The sequence below is a fragment of the Mchenga conophoros genome, linkage group LG16 (assembly GCF_057382185.1).
Source record: "Mchenga conophoros isolate Kocher_MC1m ecotype Shallow Benthic linkage group LG16, M_conophoros_male_GT1.1, whole genome shotgun sequence".
Classification (NCBI taxonomy): domain Eukaryota; kingdom Metazoa; phylum Chordata; class Actinopteri; order Cichliformes; family Cichlidae; genus Mchenga; species Mchenga conophoros.
In genome coordinates, this window is record NC_140541.1 from 32,581,926 (window position 1) to 32,602,498 (window position 20,573).

A 20,573-nucleotide genomic window follows, 5' to 3' on the forward strand; every position below is an offset into this window, starting at 1 on the left:
ATGCTCCCTTGAATCCCGTGTGTGTGCTCCCCTCCGACGTCTGTGCTCGTGCTCCCCGCTGTTGTGTTCTCACACACCCTGTGCGTGCTGCCGTTCTGGTCCACTCTTCCACCTGGAGGGAAAACCACAAAAACAGCCATCAACACCAACCCCGGCGGGCATACACGAACTGCACCGTTGTACGCTGACTGACTGACTGACACGCACGCGCACACACGCACGCACGCACACACGCGCGCACACACACACACTTGGGTAGACAACTCAATGATTCCGCGCCGGTGGGAGCTCCAACACTCTCCTAAGTAGCTCCCCCGACGAGCCCTGATCACCAACAGATGTGTGGCAGGAACTTCAGGTGTGGCCAGTCCTCCTGCAGGGCCACACCCATACCCTGCCTGTACATATAATGAGTAGAACACCGAACAACACAGCATAGTGCAGAAAAACACACATTCCCAAATAATAACAACAACACTAATAATAATAATAATAATAATAATAACGGTCCATCCTGCTCACGGACCCCCGAGTCCTCCAGAGCCGGGTCCGTGACAGTTCAGCAGTCCTCAACCTAGTCATAGCCAGAGCAACCCCAATATGAACACACTGTAATTTGATCAGTGCTCAGCTTTTGCTCTACACACTGTTATACTTTGCAGAAGCATTATAAAGCATGTAAAAACGTGCTTATTTTCTCTTAAAAGTGGACCTATTCTGCCTTTCCTTATTTTCTGTAATTAACATCATATACATCCAGGTGTTTGACTTCATATTAAATATGCCCCAAGTTTGTAATAACGTGGTCCGCATGTGTATAAATAATCCCTGTAACACAAAAGCTCAAGCTTCAGACACCTCTAACCACTGTTTCTAACAGTTTTTTTCTACTTTTGGCTCTGTATGATGTCATGGAGAAAGAATGTCCCTAATTTGGTCATCTCAGACACAGAAGCCCCACCCACCTGCTTTTCAGATCTTTACCAGAAAGCTGTCTTATGCTACAGCGACAGTGGGTCCACTTTGCTTTTATATATGAATATACAACCAGCTGTCAACCAGTTGGGTTGAATCCCCATTGCAACAAGATGCATTGCTGAAAAATCAAAGTGACTGAAGCTAATTACAATTGTTTACCAAATGCATACAAATACAGTTCGATCAAAGCCCAACCACTGAATTCGCCTATTGACATGAGGTTTCCGCCGTCTTTTAACTTCAGTGTGGCTGAGGCATTAGCAGGAGGGTGGTCTTAAAAGGACAACAGCTGAAGTAATTTGTTTCAGACAGACAATGAACTGGCGGGACCGAGGCTCATTAGATAAATAAAATAAACAAGATGAACAAAAAATATTTTAAACTGTGATTCACACAAAGCTACCCAAGTAGAATCTAAGAATAAAACTATGCAGTTGGAAGTGAGCATCATAGGTCCACTATACTACGCTGTACATCTGTTGTCAATTTCGTGTTCCTTTCTTCAAGCCTGAGTAATCATTCACAAACCTCACAGCTTGCATAATGGCTCATAAGTCATCAGCAGGTTTATAAATATTTCTAACATGTATTAAACACATATTGATCTTTTGTCTCGATTGCTTTGAAACAGTGATTTCATTAACCCAATCAAAGCATTAAATGGCTGATTAACCATAATACTAGTCAATCAATATTTTTGTCTCGCTTTTCTTGCAGAAACCAGTAATGACCCAGGGCTCATGAGGAGGAGGCTGAGTGTTATCTGACTGACAAGTCTTTCAGTTATTACATAATGCTTTACACACTGGAACTGAGCAGCAAAACATGAACTATTCACAAAAGGCGTGTTTTTGTTCTTTGAAACAAATGCATTTGAACTGACACGTGGCAACCAACAAACGGAGATCAGAGATCAATCAGTTATCTTTTCCTGACCATAGTGCAGTAGTTTATGTTGCCTAGACATAACAATGTAGTTTTGGAAATTTAACCAGAATCCAAATTAAATCCTTTTAAAGCTGGAGAAACATGACTTTGTGTACATATGAATAAGAATCTTAAATATGATATCAGACTGATGAAAAATCTTGTTCATGAAATTCATGTGCGGTTACACGGAAGTATATAAAATTTCATGAGGAACTTAGAAATTGCCGTACGACTATGTTGGTTTAGGTTTCCCACATAAATTGCAGAACTTGTCAAATGAGCAGTGGAACAGTGGGTCTTCTAATCTTCTTACATTTATCTTTAAAAGGTGTGTTTTTGATATTGCTGTTGTTTTACAGGGCTAAATCCATAAAGTATGTTACACGTGACATGCACTAACATCTGCCTCTAAGTATAAACATTTACAGAATTTGTATACACTAACATGCAAGTTAACACATGCATTTGCCTTAATGCGCAAAAGCACTGATTGTACTAATCTGGAATTTATAACTGGCTAATTCATCGTTGTGGATAAACCGAAATATGCATTGCGTGCTTTAAATGCAGTTTCAGCAAACAGATTCAAGCCAGTGAAAAAGAGGTGCAAATCCGAACTGTAAATCAGTTTGAATTAGTCTGAAATTTTCACACACAAAAAAACATATAGATAAATGTATATTTTTTATATATTTTTTAAAAGTTCTATTATTAATAATCTACGGTGTGTTGGAAAGTTTAATTGATTGTAAAATTAAACTGATGTCACAGTGAGAAGAGCAGGTCTGATGTGATTGTTTTATAATATATGACATTTATGTAAGTTAATGAATAAAATGTATACGGAATATATAGAAGTACACACTGTATGCATTATGGTGTTGGAAAATATTTTTATATTGGATTAATAAATCATGCACATTCATTTTTAACTAAATCTTTGAAATCAATATTTTTATGTAATCTCAGCATATATGGAAAAATTAATTATAAGTGCAATTAAATATGCATCTTTTTTGTCTTTGAGGAGTTATAGTGAGTGAGAGAAGTCAAAACATTGTACTGCTTGTCAGATTTCAAGGTTTTTATGATAAGTTGGAATTTCCATCATTCACTAATTTGTCACTTATTGTAAAATTTTAGCTGGAGCATCTTTGTTGACCATAATTTATAGGTTCAACATTATCGTGTATTCAATAACATCTGAAACTAAACACATCAGAAGAGTGTTTACTGAGATCGTGGCCTTTAGAAGGAATGTGGGTTGACTTCGATTTCACGTTTCAAACTTGGAAGCTATGTCCATCTTCTATATACAGTCTGCAAGGAGAGATTACTCGCCTAGCTTGGACTAGCTAAATATTGATACTATATTCCAATTAAGCTAACTGATCCCCAGAAGTCCTACACACTGCCCTTTCAGTTGAATTTATCCAAACCTTTGAAAACAGCAGTGTTTATTTATAGGCTGTACAATGACATGTCTTCGGAGATGACAAAGAATGTATCCATGATGTAATGATAAACTGGGTGTGCACTGTGTAAATAAATGCATATGCTTTTATAAAGGGCTGGAGACTGAACGATGCGAGGAGGTTCACAGCCTGTGAGCTTCACAGTCACAGAATTGCTTTACTTTATGTATTACAGTTTAAGATCACCATTTGTAGCCACTGGAGAGAGAAACTGACAACACGTATTTATTTGACTTTTTTATTGATTTGATTTATTTACTTTTCTGAATCACCATAAAGATTGTTTCAAGCCTGTGTTAAATTATCACTTTAATTGAAATTATTTGCACCACTGGTCTTATTAAATTATTTACAAGCTAAACTGTTGTTTTCTGTCCTTTTTTAGCCATTGGCGTAGATTATTGTATCAAGCAGCAGCTTTCATATCAGTATAATCCAATCAAAACCTTAACAAGTCACACCTTTGCTCTTGGTTCAGAGCTTTTTCATAGTGCCTCTTTGTTAACTGAATCTCCAGGGAAGGTTTTATCTCTGCGCTATGGAAAGAACAATTTAAATAGAAATATACAACAATCCCACATTTAAACGTTGCATTAACTTTGTATATTTGTATATTTTTGATTAACTTCATGACATCTAAGTTAAAATAATAAAAAGCACTAAATAACCAGTAACAAAAAGCTTGGTAAGACTATAGCAGCTCATTAAAATAGATTATGACAAAACGAAATAGCTCAATTAGGTTCAACCCAAAAAAGCTCAACTAAACAGAACAAAAGACAATATAACTTTTAACTAAAATTCTAGATGCAATAAAATAAAATGTCTATGTAGCGTTTGATTTTTTTATTTTTTATTTTTTTTAAAAAGATCAACTGTGGGCTCCAACAGAAGAAAAACCTCCAAGCTGATTGTTGTGTTGACTGAAAGCTGTGCTGCCATTCTTGCACGTGCATGCACTACATATTCTTCCTGAAAGGTGGGTGACATCAGCATATCAACATACCGCTGCCCCTCCTGCTGCATATAAAGAAATGATGACACAGCTGATAAACTGACACCCGGAGAGACCCAGACCTGAGAAGCACAACCCCTTTATAGATCAGGTGAGAAGAATCTGAACACTCTTTCTCTTGTAGTCTTATTTCAAGCCATAAATTTATTTTTCTTGCCTTTCCTGCCCAGACAAAGTCCTACACCTGTTTGCGTCAGCTGACTCTTACTGGGACGTAGCAAAGCAATCATTGAAGTTTGGTTCTGCAGGTCAACATGTTTCGAAACGGTAAGTCTTCACATGTGTTCAGTATCTCTATTATGCCTTTCAGTTGCAAAACCAAACTGAGGATTGTTTGGCTCTGCAGTAATGCAACCATGTGATTAAGACAAAGTAGAGCCAGAGAGTCTGAGTAAGAGAAAAACGGGGGGAAAACTGCTTAAGCATCAGATGTGTTATTTTTGACTGATCCAATCTGCTGATTACATTGTTTGCTTTCCTTGATCCAGAGTTTACTCGTTCTTCATGCTGTTTTCAAACAACAGTAGAAAACCAGTTATGCCATTCGCTTTGAGGCCATGGAGTAATTAAACTTAATCTAAAGTTGGCTGTGGAAACTTTGATTGAATTTCCATAATATGCAGAAGTGCAGCTCAATCAGTAATTATATTTTCCATTTGTGTCAAGTGATGCTTCTTTGTATAAGCAACAAATTGACAAACCCAGCATAACGGTACATGTGTGCTTTTTTTCTGCTGCAGATGGAGCTAAAATGAGGGTGTGTGTGATGCTGTTTGTTGTCTTGCTGTTGAATGGAACTCTGAGTGAATCTCAGAGAGATGGCTCTGTCATTATTAGAGGTAAGGGTTCCCCTAACTACCCTTATCATTATGTTATTTATCCATGACTTTTTATTATTTCTGCTTTTCTTTGTTCTTATTTGATTTAAATTTCCATGTTTGTCAGTCAAAAAAAGCTACTTTGTAAACCATAGAATCATTTTGGAATCTTGTCGAGAAAAATATATATGCATTTAAAGCAGTACAGAGGTTAGAGTTGCAGTTAGAGGAAGGCAAGCGGAGACTATGATACATCCCCAACCCCTGCAAAGAAAATTAAAATCAATAAATAAAATAAAGTACAAATAAATCGTCCTTCACAAACTGGACCAGATTAAAACATACCACTCTCACAGCCTCTTGCTGCATTTTTCTTGGCTGTAGAAATATATAAATGTTATTGCTACTATACTTAACTCTATTTACAATTTGCTAACAGTGACAATTAGTTTCTTAACTTAAATATCTTGGCTGTGGAGGTTACTAAGAGAAAACTTTGAGAGTGGTCCTCTGTACTCTCAAAACACTGCTCAAAACTGAAGTCAGAGCAGGGAAAGCAGAGACAGCAGCAGGTTTTTCTAACATGCTAGTGTCCCATCAGTCTCCCATCAAAAGCCAGATTTTTATCTACAATGCGTAAACAGCTAGAAAAAGCTGCTGGCCTCACAAGTTGACAAGCTACGGACATTGTTAAGAAGACACAGAGATGCCTGTGAGATGCCTACCCTATAGAGATTTCATTCACTCCGTAATCAAGCTGAATTTATTCAGCTTCCAGAGACAACAGCCAGCTGTGGTCACAAGGTGGCAGTGATGTAAAGAGTGGATCCAAACAGACATGGGAGAAGCATTATGACAGAAACCTGTCTGACATGAAAGGAGAGATATGTTCACTTCATTTTTGTATTTCACTTAAAAAGCAGTGCTTGCCCTGCTTATCCTGATTGAACACCACTGATTTAACACACTATGATGTAGCGGTAAGTGAGGTGCAAAAATAAGTCCTACTATTAGAAATGCACAAGTCTAAGTTCTGTCTTACAGATCAAGTGCAACCATCCCCATATCTGACAATCTTGTAAACATCTTGGATGTCTGGAGTTTTGATCTCCTCCATACCTGCTTCATGCCCTGGAGGACGGGGCTGTGGCCCCCCCACACCCTCTAGCAGATCATTACATGAAGGAACCTTTTAAAAAAACAAGCGCGTCCATGCTCACAGGTGTACACACGGGTGATCACACCCACAAACTACACCCTTTTTGGCTCCTACCTCAAAGCACACTGTGTTCTGTTGATCTTATGTGCTGCACAATAATGTTTAACATTTAGTATTTACTGTCATATTCCCATATATCATTGTGATGCTGTTTATTCTATTACTCTTGTTCTCTTCTGCTTGTTTTCTTTTTTCTTTCTCAGCAGGTGATCCAGGTGATTGATATATGCATTTTTTATTTCTTTTTTTTTTCTGCTCATTCTGTTGGTTTTTGTTTTTTGCCCTTCTCCCCCGTCCCTCTTCTCAGCTGTTTCTCTTTCCCTCTTTCTTTCTCCCCTTCTTTCCCCCAGTCAAGTCTGTCCCGTATTCAGTAAGTGAAAATAAAATAAACAATAAAAGGTGAATCAAATGGACCATTACGGCAAGGCTGGGATGGTCAATTTGGTAAAGTAAATCCGTTGGGCATCTTTCTTTGCCTTTAGACAACAATTCTGATGGCAAAAGAGCCAAACGGGACAGGCCAAAAAAAAAAAGACAATCTTGTAAACATCCAACTGGCAAGTTTCACGTAAGGTACTGATTTCAGCTGCTTTAGCCTTGCAACAGTTGCTGCATATTTCCTTTGCGACCCACCTCCACCACAGCTCCTGGAGTTGATGCTGCATTTTTCCAATGCCTCGTATCTGTTGTCATTGAAGAGCAGGAAAGTCCAAGAATAGAACTATACCACCATATAAATTACTAGATGTGGAAATATCATTCTTTTTATGACAGTTTGGCCCTGACTAAATTATATTAGTGCTGCCAGAGTTAATCTCGTTAAAATGACGTCAACGCCACATTAACGCGGCAAATCTCCGTTAGCGAGTTTGTGCGGATCACCCCGTGCCAGGGCTGCACGGCGCTAATGCGTTTTACATGCTAACAACACTAACGCATTGATGCCATGCAGCGTTTAACGAGATTAATGCTGACAGCACTCATTTTTGCAGAAGTAAAAAAAAATCTGAATGGAGTCTAGTAAGTTGACAGATTGGAATAGGGATGGTGAGCTACTGTAATATTCTATATTTCACACTACAACGCTGTCAAGAACAGAGTAACTGTAATCTCTCTTTTTCTTAACTTAACATCAGACAATACATCAAGCCTGTCTGACCTGCTTAAGTGGTCTATTTCTGATGGTGTTGGTCATTTCAGTGGCAGTAAGAGCAAAATTTATTCAGACATTAAAAAGTTGTCAGTCTGAGGCAAAGACTGAATGTCAGTTGTCTCTGCAGTAATCTCCAATAAACAAGTGTGTACCCAGTTTACAGTAATTGAATTCAGTTTGTATTTACATGCGCAATAGCGGTGGAGTTTCAGTTGCTTTTATAGAGAGAATGGGACATGATGATATGATGATTTAAAAAAATATTTAAATGTCAATTTAACCAAAAACAGAAACAATAAAATATGAACAATGTTTTATTTATTTTTATCCAGTGTTTTTATTTTTCAAATAGCATTTTCTATGCTAAAAGACTACAAAAAACATATAAATTTTGCTTTGCAAATGAACGTTCAAGAAACAATCATAGATCCAAAACATTTGACAAAATATGTTTTGTGCAATCTTCAGTGTGACTCTTTCTGAATGAGATCCAGCCACTCATATAACAATCTGGCATAGTTTTAGCATGTTCCTTTCCAGCCTTCTTAAACTGTGACATGTGCCACATTTTAAGGTTTAAGCAATTATTCTCGAGCGTCATAGTTTTTTGTTTGGGGACTTGTGAAATTCAAATTGATTTTCTTCAGCTTGTCATCTGTCTTTTTTTTCTCTTTTGTTTTTGCATCTGTGTTGCTCAGATCCAGATATCAGTGCCTCCTGGTACACAGGCAGGGGGATCAGACCCCTTGGGAGATTTGGTCGAAAAGCTGCAAGAAGAAATAAACTTCTGGCTTTCATCACAGCGAGAGTTTATAGACCAACAGCTGACAGTGGCGTTTGGATCACACAATGAGAACACTGTGGATCATTGAATAGCTGCTATGCTCTCATTTTTTTAGGTTAAGTAATGGAATTGGTCTTAGATTTAGGAGTTTTCTAACATTACATTCAGTTATTTTCTGTAAATTCTGTATAAATAATTTGTGTTTTCTGCTCTACAAGCATGGGGATAAAAGAACATATGTAAGAAAAGCAACATGTAAAGTTGAAAGTGTTACAATTAAAGGAATCCATGAATTAATGGAACATATATTCTGACCTCTGAGACTGAAAAGGTTTGATCAATAATGAAATTGTTTGTTTTATGATAATGGTCTATGACAGAAATGCTCCAACAAGAACTGACAACAAAACTGGATGAAGGCACCATGTAATACAGATACTCTTCATACAGTGGCTTGCAAAAGTATTCGGCCCCCTTGAACTTTTCCACACTTTGTCACATTACAGCCACAAACATGAATCAATTTTATTGGAATTCCACGTGAAAGACCAATACAAAGTGGTGTACACGTGAGAAGTGGAACAAAAATCATACATGATTCCAAACATTTTTTATAAATAAATAACTGAAAAGTGGGGTGTGCGTATTTATTCAGCCCCCTTTGGTCTGAGTGCAGTCAGTTGCCCATAGACATTGCCTGATGAGTGCTAATGACTAAATAGAGTGCAGCTGTGTGTAATCTAATGTCAGTACAAATACAGCTGCTCTGTGATGGCCTCAGAGGTTGTCTAAGAGAATATTGGGAGCAACAACACCATGAAGTCCAAAGAACACACCAGACAGGTCAGGGATAAAGTTATTGAGAAATTTAAAGCAGGCTTAGGCTACAAAAAGATTTCCCAAGCCTTGAACATCCCACGGAGCACTGTTCAAGCGATCATCCAGAAATGGAAGGAGTATGGCACAACTGTAAACCTACCAAGACAAGGCCGTCCACCTAAACTCACAGGCCGAACAAGGAGAGCGCTGATCAGAAATGCAGCCAAGAGGCCCATGGGGACTCTGGACGAGCTGCAGAGATCCACAGCTCAGGTGGGGGAATCTGTCCATAGGACAACTATTAGTCGTGCACTGCACAAAGTTGGCCTTTATGGAAGAGTGGCAAGAAGAAAGGCATTGTTAACAGAAAACCATAAGAAGTCCCGTTTGCAGTTTGCCACAAGCCATGTGGGGGACACAGCAAACATGTGGAAGAAGGTGCTCTGGTCAGATGAGACCAAAATTGAACTTTTCGGCCAAAATGCAAAACGCTATGTGTGGCGGAAAATTAACACTGCACATCACTCTGAACACACCATCCCCACTGTCAAATATGGTGGTGGCAGCATCATGCTCTGGGGGTGCTTCTCTTCAGCAGGGACAGGGAAGCTGGTCAGAGTTGATGGGAAGATGGATGGAGCCAAATACAGGGCAATCTTGGAAGAAATCTTGGAGTCTGCAAAAGACTTGAGACGGGGGCGGAGGTTCACCTTCCAGCAGGACAACGACCCTGAACATAAAGCCAGGGTAACAATGGAATGGTTTATCACAAAACATAGACAAGATCTAAATCCAATCGAGAATCTGTGGCAAGATCTGAAAACTACTGTTCACAAACGCTGTCCATCTAATTTGACTGAGCTGGAGCTGTTTTGCAAAGAAAAATGGGCAAGAATTTCAGTGTCTAGATGTGCAAAGCTGGTAGAGACATACCATAAAAGACTGGCAGCTGTAATTGCTGCAAAAGGTGGTTCTAAAAGTACTGACTCAGGGAGCTGAATAATTATGCACACCCCACTTTTCAGTTATTTATTTGTAAAAAATGTTTGAAATCATGTATGATTTTTGTTCCACTTCTCACGTGTACACCACTTTGTGTTGGTCTTTCACGTGGAATTCCGATAAAATTGATTCATTTTTGTGGCTGTAATGTGACGAAAAGTTCAAGGGGCCGAATACTTTTGCAAGCCACTGTAGATAACTAATGGCATCCAAGGCAACAGTTGCATAAGAGAGAGAGCAAGCAACCACCTGACAGCATTACCTTAAGTCACCCAAAACCGGTTACACACACACACACAGAGGATTCTATTGGGTTTAAATGGCACTTCTAGTGTGTGTTTTAGCATTTAAAAATAATTCTTTGTGAGTTTGCAAAAATGGAAATATAATGTGGCAGTTTTTCTTTGGAGGCTGGTAAATCATGACTTCAACCACTCAGCTAACCTATTCATGCCACACTTCTAAACTTTAGCCAGTTTCTTAACAATGGTTTCTGGCATAAAGAGGAATGCTTCCCCTAGGTCGGCTCTGGCAAGTCGTGATAGCAGACCAACAGAAAGCAGCCAACCTTGAAATGATACTAAAATGCAGTTACTGTTAAAGCAGATCTTTTTAATTACTCAGTGATTTGCAGAATGACTTTGCACAACAAAGAGCCCTGGTTCCATTACACAACTTCTGTACAGCTTTGGTACAAAGGCAATTCAGCTCACTGCATTCTTGATTTAATCACTAGTGAACCTTTGTCCACATCTTCACCACTGAGCATAGGCTTAGTGTTGTTTATTGCTCAAAAGTTTCAAATGAAGAAAAGTTTGGCTAAGATCACAAGAAAATGTAGAAAACATCTGCAAATATGAAACAAAGGAGGATTTATACACTAAATCACAATACAAATGACGACTAAATCATCCTAGTTTTATTTTCCCTCTATTTCATCTCCTCTGCGTGAGGCTTTTTTTTTTTTTTGTTTCTGTGAACTAAAGAACTGGGCCAGGGCTCTGTCAGAAGTCCTACAGAAGCTTGGTTTCAATCAGCATTAAATAGCCTCATTTATACTGAAGATTTATCATTTTAAATCACTAAGCAGTAAAAAGTCCAAATTTGAAGCCAGCATGTGGAGAAAAACTGCTGTGTTTGTGTGAAGAAAACGCAGAAGAATGTTATGCAAGAGCAAGTGACTTAATCCAGGAGAGAAAAGTTGCTTTATGGGGCTGTCCGAATACCACCAGCAACATTATTTTGTTGAATGCATTTGGGAGTCTTTTAAATCTTTAATTCTATTGTTTGTTTTTATTATTGATTGTTGGATAATTTAATCCACAAACCTTGGTTCAGCTGAGGAGAGGAAAAAATAAGGGTCCATGTGCAAGTCTTAGTTAAGATTAGCCAGCTGAATCCATAAAAAGCTAAACTAAAAACAACACACTGAGCAACTACCAGACAAGTGACAGAGAGTGAAGCCTAGTGTACTCCCAGCATGGATGCAGCTTGAGCCAAAAAGTCCGCTTTTCTGAGTTTAATTAGAAGTGGGGGTCCGTGTTGGCTAACACTTTTCAAGTTTTCACACCTCTAATTTTAAGTCCATAATTTTTTTAACGCTACTAACTTATTTATTTGTGCTGTAAAGTTGGACATTTTAACATGGGACTGATGGGGACTGAGACTGACTGCTGGATCCTCAGGTGATCCTTAGAGTATCTGTAGTTTTTATTTTTTTATTTTTTTAGCAATGACTTCATCTTGCAGTTTATTAAATTGGAGGTGGGGGACGCGGGGGTGTCAGTCTCTCCTTGCTTATCAATAAAAGTCACCAGCCTACATTGATTTGTAATGTATTTTATAGATTTTAGAGTGTCTGCTCTCAGGATGAAGTATGGAAAGAACAGAAAATAAGCTCATTTGCAGTAAATATTAATTGTGTCACTTGGAAGTTTCTTCAGTGTTAAAGTGATTCATTCACCCTGCAACATTCAAAGTTTTAAATTACTGGAATATTGTACTTCATAATACTGTAATAATTACCTCTATTGTGCAAACCACACTCAAATGAACTGTGCTGGGGGATCTCCATTCCAGTGTGATTGCATGCCAAAAGTAACCAGGCAAGAAAACACAGAGTGGAGGCAATCAGTGCCAGTTCAACATCTGGCACGCAGACAGGCTGAGGGGGTTTACTGCCTGCTGGAGGCTGATCCCAAGCCCACTGAGAAGAATCAGAAGAACCAGTTTACTGAATATGACAGTGAAATAAAACAAACTGAGACTGTATTCTTGTGTTCGTCTTAGGCATGTTTCAGGATAAACAGCATTTTGTGCTCCTAACCAGAGTCAGAATCAAAAAAGGAAGAGGACCACAAATTCCAAAATCCACAAGCATTTTATTGTCATGTTACGTATCCCATCTTTGAAATAATTAAGACAAACAGAAAGACACAACAGAAACAGGCAGCCAAGCCACTGGCAGTCATACAGCTTAAGGTCCAACTTTGCAGCAGGATGAAAGCAGATTGAACGAGTCTCTGTGCTGCAGCTCCACACTCGGCATCTCCTCCCACTCAGTCAGACCTCCCTGCTGTGCTCCAATGCACTCGAACACTCTGTGGGCTGAATCAGAGCTCTGTTACCACAGACATGAAACTCACAGCTGTATTATATTACAGCGGGAACATGCAGACATTTCAGAGGCCAGACTTTGAAAGAAAAAAGGCAAAGAAAACTTAAACCTCTGACCTGGACTTATGTAATATTTAATAGTTCTCATACTGCAAGTTAGTGCCTCATGTTGGTATCTACTGCCATCTACTGTCCTTTCTTAGGATACTAGGATATTTATGTTGTAAATTTTAATCCTAATACTTATTATTAGTAAGGCTTCCTGTGAAAAAACACAGCAGGAATCTTTCCAGTGTTTCTTTTTTCTTACCTACGGATTGCAGCAGCTCGGTGACTTGCTCTCCAGAGAGGGCTGAGGTCTCAGTGAAGTACAAGCCCTTGTTACTGGCTAGACTTTGTCCTTCCTGGAGGAAGAAATCAGAACTGCTCATCACTGAGTTGGACTCTCTTTACATGTGACTCTGTGCAGGTAATAAGATTACAGGAGCGTGCTTGTCTTTGTCTGTATACCTCCAGTGGCACTTGCCGATTGTGAGCCAGATCTCCTTTGTTGCCTACCAGCCATATAACAGTAGATCCTGGTATGTACTGTTTCTCGAGCTCTTTGAGCCACACCTGAGCTCTGACAAATGTTTCCTATGATGACACAAGCATGCTCAAGAACAAGACATAAAGAGAAAACCAGTCGAGATAAATCATTTCATAGTCAGGTGTGTCTTCGTTTTACCCTTTGCGTGATATCATAGACCAAAAGTGCTACGTGGGCTCCCCTGTAGTACAGCGGAGTGACGCTGTGGTATTTTTCCTGGCCTGCCGTGTCCCAGATTTCAAAGCGAAGAGTGGCATTACTCAGACGCACCAACTGGGTAAGGTAAGCACCTGGAGGAATAAACACCAAAGGAGTGGGTGTGTGAAATTAAAAAAATTGTATTTACATTATTATCATGATTATTACTGAAGTCTTTGTGAAAGCTGTAAATTTTTAACATATGCTGACTGGTCACTTTTTAAGCTACACAAAGCTACTGCTGGCTTGGACCTTCCCTTCAAAGCTCAGAGATTTTGGTCCATGATGACATGATAGTGTCACACAGTTGTTGCACATATATGATGTGAATCTCAGTTTTCACCATATCCTAACGGTGCTGTATTGGGCTGAGATCTGGACGCCATGACATGGTTAGTAGCAATACTCAAGTAGGCTGTGACATTTAAATGATGCTCTGTTGGTACTGAGGGGCCAAAATGTGAAGAAAAAAATCCCCCTAACTATTACAGCACCACCACCAGGCAGGATGGAGGATGTTGTCTGCACTAAACTATGACCCTACCATCCAAATCCTGCACCACAAATAGAAACTCATTAGAGCCGGCAACATTTTTAGTTTTCTTTTGTCCAGTTTTGGTGATTTTGTGTGAAATGTAGCTTCAGTTCCACATTTGTCGCTGACACTCAGTGTGGTTTTCTGCTGCTGTAACCCATCTTCAAGCCTGGATGTGTTGTGCATTCAGAGATGCTCTTCTGCATGTCTTGGTTGTAACAAGTGATTATTTGAGCTCGAAGCTCAACGCAGTCTAGCCATTCTCCTCTGACCTCTGACAGCGACAAGACTTTTCTCTGGGACAAGACTCCCAAAGAAGTGCAGTTTACTGTACATATCCTCTTTTTCAGATTATTCGCTGTAAAGCCAAGAGATGGTTTTGTGGGAAAATTTCAGCAGATCAGCAGTTTCTGTCATTCTTAGACCAGCACGTCTGGCACCAGCAACCATGCTACATTGCGGTACCGGTTCGTGAGTCATTTGGTACCGGGCCGCGAGAGTTGAGGCTCAGGTGTGAAATGTGTGGTTTGCAGGGTTTTTATCGATTTTCAGCGTTATCGTTAACTCGGTTTTCCTGGGTCTTTTCACGTGTGTTATGAATAAATCTTCTTTTTTTCGGTACCGGTACTAGTTTTATTTAGTTGTATTTATCCGCGACACCTTAAAGGCCGTGAAAATATTGGCGGGCATAAACTGGTCCGTGGCGCAAAAAAGGCTGGGGACCGCTGTTTTACATCATCAATTGATTATTAGAGACATTTTTATATATTAATGATGAAAATGTTCAGCTCTGTGCTGGAATATTGAATTTCTGTTGTGTTAATTACAGGCAAAAAGTGCAATTTATCACAAATTCTCCATGATATAAAGATACGCAAATAAATATAAAAAATATAATGACAGATTGCAACTTCAAGAATGAACCAACATAAAGTACTGTATCTTAAGGTGTTTGGCTTCTACATGAGCTAGCTAACACAAATGTTTCACCACTGGATAAACAGTGGAGAGAAACTTTGTATCAAGGCTTTTTACTTACTTACTTACTTACTTAAAAAAAAGTAAAAAGTCAAGTTAAAGTAAGTAAAATAAAAATGTATGGCTTTAGTTTATGTCTCAAGTGTCTTTGTCTGGCATGAAACAAGATTTGTTGAAAGTGGTATTTTTAATGACTCTGAGCCAACTGCCTTCACAAAGGGTTTTTACGGTAACGTCTATTCTAAAATGATTCAATCTTGCCCCTGACAAATATGGCAATGAATTAAAACCAAAAACTAACAGAAAAAATCATTAAAACTAAACTGAAATCAGTAAACCCAGTCTGGAAACTAAACTGACCTGAAAATCGAAATTAAAAAACTATAGCCACATGAAAATTAATGAAAGACCAAGACAGACTTTTAATTCATTTGAAAGCCTGATGCTTAACATTGTCCACCCCAGCTGTGAAACTCAGAAACCAGTCTTACTTGTTATCATCTATCGTCCACCTGGGCCTTACACAGAGTTTCTGTCTGATTTCTCAGACTTTATATCTAATTTAGTTCTGAGCTCAGATAAAATAATTATTGTGGGTGATTTTAACATCCATGTAGATGCTAAAAATGACAGCCTCAACATGGCATTTAATCTGTTATTAGACTCAATTGGTTTCTCTCAAAATGTAAAAGAACCCACCCACCACTTTAATCACACTCTAGATCTTGTTTTAACATATGGCATCGAACCTGAACATTTAACAGTGTTTCCTGAAAACCCTCTCCTGTCTGATCATTTCCTGATAACATTTACTTTTACAATAATTGATTACACAGCGGTGAAGAGTAGACTTTATCAAAGTAGATGTCTTTCTGAAAGCACTGTAACTAAGTTTAAGAATATAATCCACCCACTGTTATCATCTCCAATGCCCTGTACCAACACAGAGCAAAGCAGCTATCTGAACGCTACCCCAACAGAGGTCGATTATCTTGTTAATAATTTCACCTCCTCACTACGTACGACTCTGGATACTGTAGCTCCTGTGAAAACTAAGGCCTCAAATCAGAAGTACCTGACTCCGTGGTATAATTCTGAAACACGTACCCTAAAGCAGATGACTCGTAATCTGGAGAGGAAATGGCGTGTCACAAATCTAGAGGATCATCATTTAGCCTGGAGAAATAGTTTGCTGCTTTATAAGAAAGCCCTCCGCAAAGCCAGAACATCTTACTATTCATCACTGATTGAAGAAAATAAGAACAACCCTAGGTTTCTCTTCAGCACTGTAGCCAGGCTGACAAAAAGTCAGAGCTCTTTTGAGCCAACCATCCCTTTAACGTTAACTAGTAATGACTTCATGAACTTCTTCACAAATAAAATTTTTATCATTAGAGAAAAAATTACCAATAATCATCCCACAGATGTAATATTATCTACAGCTACTCTTAGTACCATTGATATTAAGTTAGACTCTTTTTCTCCAATTGATCTTTCTGAGTTAACTTCAATAATTACTTCCTCCAAACCATCAACGTGTCTTTTAGACCCCATTCCTACAAAACTGCTCAAAGAAGTCCTGCCATTAATTAATTCTTCGATCTTAAATATGATCAACCTATCTCTAATAATCGGCTATGTACCACAGGCCTTCAAGCTGGCTGTAGTTAAACCTTTACTCAAAAAGCCATCTCTAGACCCAGCAGTCTTAGCTAATTATAGGCCAATCTCCAACCTTCCTTTCATATCAAAAATCCTTGAAAGAGTAGTTGTCAAACAGCTAACAGATCATCTGCAGAGGAATGGTTTATTTGAAGAGTTTCAGTCAGGTTTCAGAGCTCAGCACAGCACAGAAACAGCTTTAGTGAAGGTTACAAATGATCTTCTTATGGCCTCTGACAGTGGACTCATCTCTGTGCTTGTCCTGCTAGACCTCAGTGCAGCGTTCGATACTGTTGATCATAATATCCTATTAGAGCGATTAGAACATGCTGTAGGTATTACAAGTACTGCGCTGCAGTGGTTTGTATCATATCTATCTAATAGACTCCAATTCGTGCATGTAAATGGAGAGTCCTCTTCACACACTGAGGTTAATTATGGAGTTCCACAGGGTTCAGTGCTAGGACCAATTCTGTTTACATTATACATGCTTCCCTTAGGCAGTATCATTAGAAGACATAGCATACATTTTCACTGCTATGCAGATGACACCCAGCTCTATCTGTCCATGAAGCCAGATAACACACACCAATTAGTTAAACTGCAGGAATGTCTTAAAGACATAAAGACCTGGATGGCCGCTAACTTTCTGCTTCTTAATTCAGATAAAACTGAGGTTATTGTACTCGGCCCTGAAAATCTTAGAAATATGGTATCTAATCAGATTCTTACTCTGGATGGCATTACCTTGGCCTCCAGTAACGCGGTGAGGAACCTTGGAGTCATTTTTGACCAGGACATGTCCTTCAACGCACATATTAAACAAATATGTAAGACTGCTTTCTTCCATTTGCGCAACATCTCTAAAATTAGAAATATCCTGTCTCAGAGTGACGCTGAAAAACTAGTTCATGCATTTATTACTTCCAGGCTGGACTACTGTAATTCATTATTATCAGGATGTCCAAAAAACTCACTGAAAAGCCTTCAGCTAATCCAAAATGCTGCAGCAAGAGTCCTGACAGGGACTAGAAAGAGAGAGCATATTTCTCCTGTTTTGGCTTCCCTTCATTGGCTTCCTGTTAAATCCAGAATTGAATTCAAAATCCTACTCCTCACATACAAGGTCTTAAATAATCAGGCCCCATCTTATCTTAATGACCTTGTAGTACCATATCACCCTATTAGAGCGCTCCGCTCTCGCTCTGCAGGCCTACTTGTTGTTCCTAGAGTATTTAAAAGTAGAATGGGAGGGAGAGCCTTCAGTTTTCAGGCCCCTCTTCTGTGGAACCAGCTTCCAGTTTGGATTCGGGAGACAGACACTATCTCTACTTTTAAGATTAGGCTTAAAACTTTCCTTTTTTCTAAAGCATATAGTTAGGGCTGGACCAGGTGACCCTGAATCCTCCCTTTGTTATGCTGCAATAGATGTAGGCTGCCGGGGGATTCCCATGATGCATTGAGTTTTTCCTTTCCAGTCACCTTTCTCACTCACTATGTATTAATAGACCTCTCTGCATTGAATCATATCTGTTATTAACCTCTGTCTCTCTTCCACAGCATGTCTTTATCCTGTCTTCCTTCTCTCACCCCAACCGGTCGCAGCAGATGGCCGCCCCTCCCTGAGCCTGGTTCTGCCGGAGGTTTCTTCCTGTTAAAAGGGAGTTTTTCCTTCCCACTGTCGCCAAAGTGCTTGCTCATAGGGGGTCATATGATTGTTGGGTTTTTCTCTGTATCTATGAAGCGCCTTGAGGCGACTTTTGTTGTGATTTGGCGCTATATAAATAAAATTGAATTGAATTGAATTGAATTGAAAAGAGTTTTAATAGGACTAATTGCAGTCCTGTGATAAACTAACACAGTTGGATTAAGGTCTGGACTTTGGCTGGATCATTAACTGTCACACAGATGGCCTCACCTGTGACTCTAGAATACTTTGTTACACAAAACACTTCATGATAAACTCAATCACTGCGAGGTGCCCAAATCATCAGCCCCCCACCACTGTGCTGACAGCCGATATGAGGTATTTTGTGCTGATATGCTGTGTTTGGCTTTCTCCTAACATGCTGTTAGGCATTATCATCAAACTTGTCCACATTGGTGTCAGGGGACATTGTTCCACAAGTCCTGTGGTTTGTTCTGATGCAGCTGTGCTGACATGTTCTTTTAAGAGAGAAGAAGTTTTCTCTCTGCAGCCTTTTCAAACAATCCACACATGTTCAGACTTTTTCTAATCATGCTGTCATGAACTTTAACCTTTAACATGCTAACTGGGGTCTATAATGTCAAATGTGGAACTTTTGGTGTTTTTACAGCTTTCCTAAGCATTGCAAAGTCTGACCTCAGGGTGAATTTGATGGGACGTCCAGCCCCGTGAAGACTGTAGCAGTGCGTTAACACACACTTGAATACTCCAGAACAGCAAACTGCCAAAACCTCTTCTTTTATAGAAGTGCTCACACCTACTAGCGACACCTGGGTCCAACTGTCCATTTTAATTCCAGTGGAAGCAGCAAGGGTGTGCTCAGTTTACACAGGACTGTAAAGAATCCTTTGTATTGATTTGCAGTACAAAGGCACAACACCCCCTCACTGAAAGGGGTCAAAGGTTGAGGTTTTTCTCTAATTGGTCACCCAGCAGCACAATAAACACATGTAGCTGTGTCTTTATGTTATTTAGGCAAGACCAAGCTTAGAGCACCGGCATAACCTACAGGTTTACATTCCACGTGTGTTACTCCAGGTCTGCTGAATTTTCCTGTAAAACCTGCTGCTTTTACACAGATGCTTTTTGTTTGGAATCAAATTAAAAGCTAGACACAAATATATTACTTAGTGACATTTAAAGATGCTTGTAGGTGGGTCTTGGTTTGTTAGAGGAAAATAGAACACACTGGCTATTTAGTTCTGTTTCTTATCAAAGCTAATTCTTAAGCCAACATGAGAATTGCATCAGTTTTCTCATCCACAACCTCAGTAAAAAAAAAAAAAAAAAAAAAAAAAGCTGATAGTTGATTCACAATGTTACATTTAACCACTGCCATCCACACCTCAGAGTGTCATGAACTCACAGCCTACAGTGGGCGATGTACTCCTGAACTCATCCTTGTTAAATCGCAAAGCCAGACTCGACTTTCCAACACCAGAGCTCCCCAGCAGGACCATCTTAACCCTGAGAGTATGCACTGGTCTGCGCAAAGTGTCACTGTATTGCTGGGCCCCTCCGTGGACTCTTGGGAGCGTTTCCCCCATGGAAAAGCTTAGTTAACTCCAAAACAGGAGGTAAAAAAAAGTCCAAAAAGGGTCCTCAAGTCCTGATCCAACTCTCCTTTTCTTTAAAAACACAACAGTAATTTCAAAGAGTCCAGACAAGCTGAGTCGTCTTGCTTGTTGTGAAAGTGTGTGACTGTTCCAGCTTCAGCTTAAAAAGAAAAGTAAAACTTAAGTCCAGAAATGTGAAGCCAGCAACAATAATCTCACTTCCTTAAGCACACCAACTCCTGACTCGTCTTAAAACCTCCCTGCTATCACATGCTGTCTCATTGATTTGAACCCACATGGACAGACTGGCTTGAAAAAATCAATGGCCACATTTCTTGTTGGGAGGGACTTGTACTGCATGCAAATATAAACTTATAGGAATGTCTGATATGTCTGCAAAGTTTTGTTTTGCTTCAAAATGCTCGTAAAATTACAGAAACTCAGTGGATCCTCTTTGTGCACAAACCCTTCAGATCATTGTGTCAGCACATTTTGCTGCTGGCCTGTTTTCCGGGTTTTATCTCCTTGTAATTCTCAT

At 39.3% G+C, this 20,573-nt stretch overlaps 2 protein-coding genes across 4 annotated transcripts in view; one reads left to right on the top strand and one right to left on the bottom strand.

Moving 5' to 3' along the window:
• The window catches only part of mlphb (melanophilin b), a 41,916-nt gene extending 37,775 nt beyond the window's left edge, over nt 1–4,141 (top strand). For 2 of the 3 annotated variants that reach the window (XM_085249268.1, XM_085249269.1), the window contains one exon: nt 1,696–4,141. In XM_085249268.1, the coding sequence (XP_085105394.1) occupies nt 1,696–1,722 (27 nt within the window). In that variant the 3' untranslated portion in view covers nt 1,723–4,141. The remainder of the gene's footprint in view (nt 1–1,695) is intronic. The other variant, XM_085249270.1, reaches the window with a different exon arrangement.
• An 8,419-nt stretch (nt 4,142–12,560) lies between these two features.
• Nucleotides 12,561–20,262, bottom strand: LOC146557139 (ras-related protein Rab-17-like). The gene is made up of 5 exons (XM_085249271.1): nt 19,846–20,262; nt 13,537–13,688; nt 13,320–13,445; nt 13,120–13,213; nt 12,561–12,800 (listed from the first exon to the last, which is right to left on the bottom strand). The coding sequence occupies exons 1-5, from the start codon at nt 20,024–20,026 to the stop codon at nt 12,670–12,672; spliced, it is 684 nt and encodes a 227-aa protein (XP_085105397.1). The 5' UTR covers nt 20,027–20,262; the 3' UTR covers nt 12,561–12,669.
• Between the last annotated feature and the right edge of the window lie 311 nt (nt 20,263–20,573).

Coding starts and splice junctions, on each gene's coding strand:
- LOC146557139 (XM_085249271.1), bottom strand. CDS start 20,026: ATGGGGGAAACGCTCCCAAGAGTCCACGGAGGGGCCCAGCAATACAGT. Junction 13,689..19,845: donor TACATCGCCCACTGTAGGCT/GTGAGTTCATGA, acceptor TTATTCCTCCAG/GTGCTTACCTTACCCAGTTG. Junction 13,446..13,536: donor TCTATGATATCACGCAAAGG/GTAAAACGAAGA, acceptor GTGTCATCATAG/GAAACATTTGTCAGAGCTCA.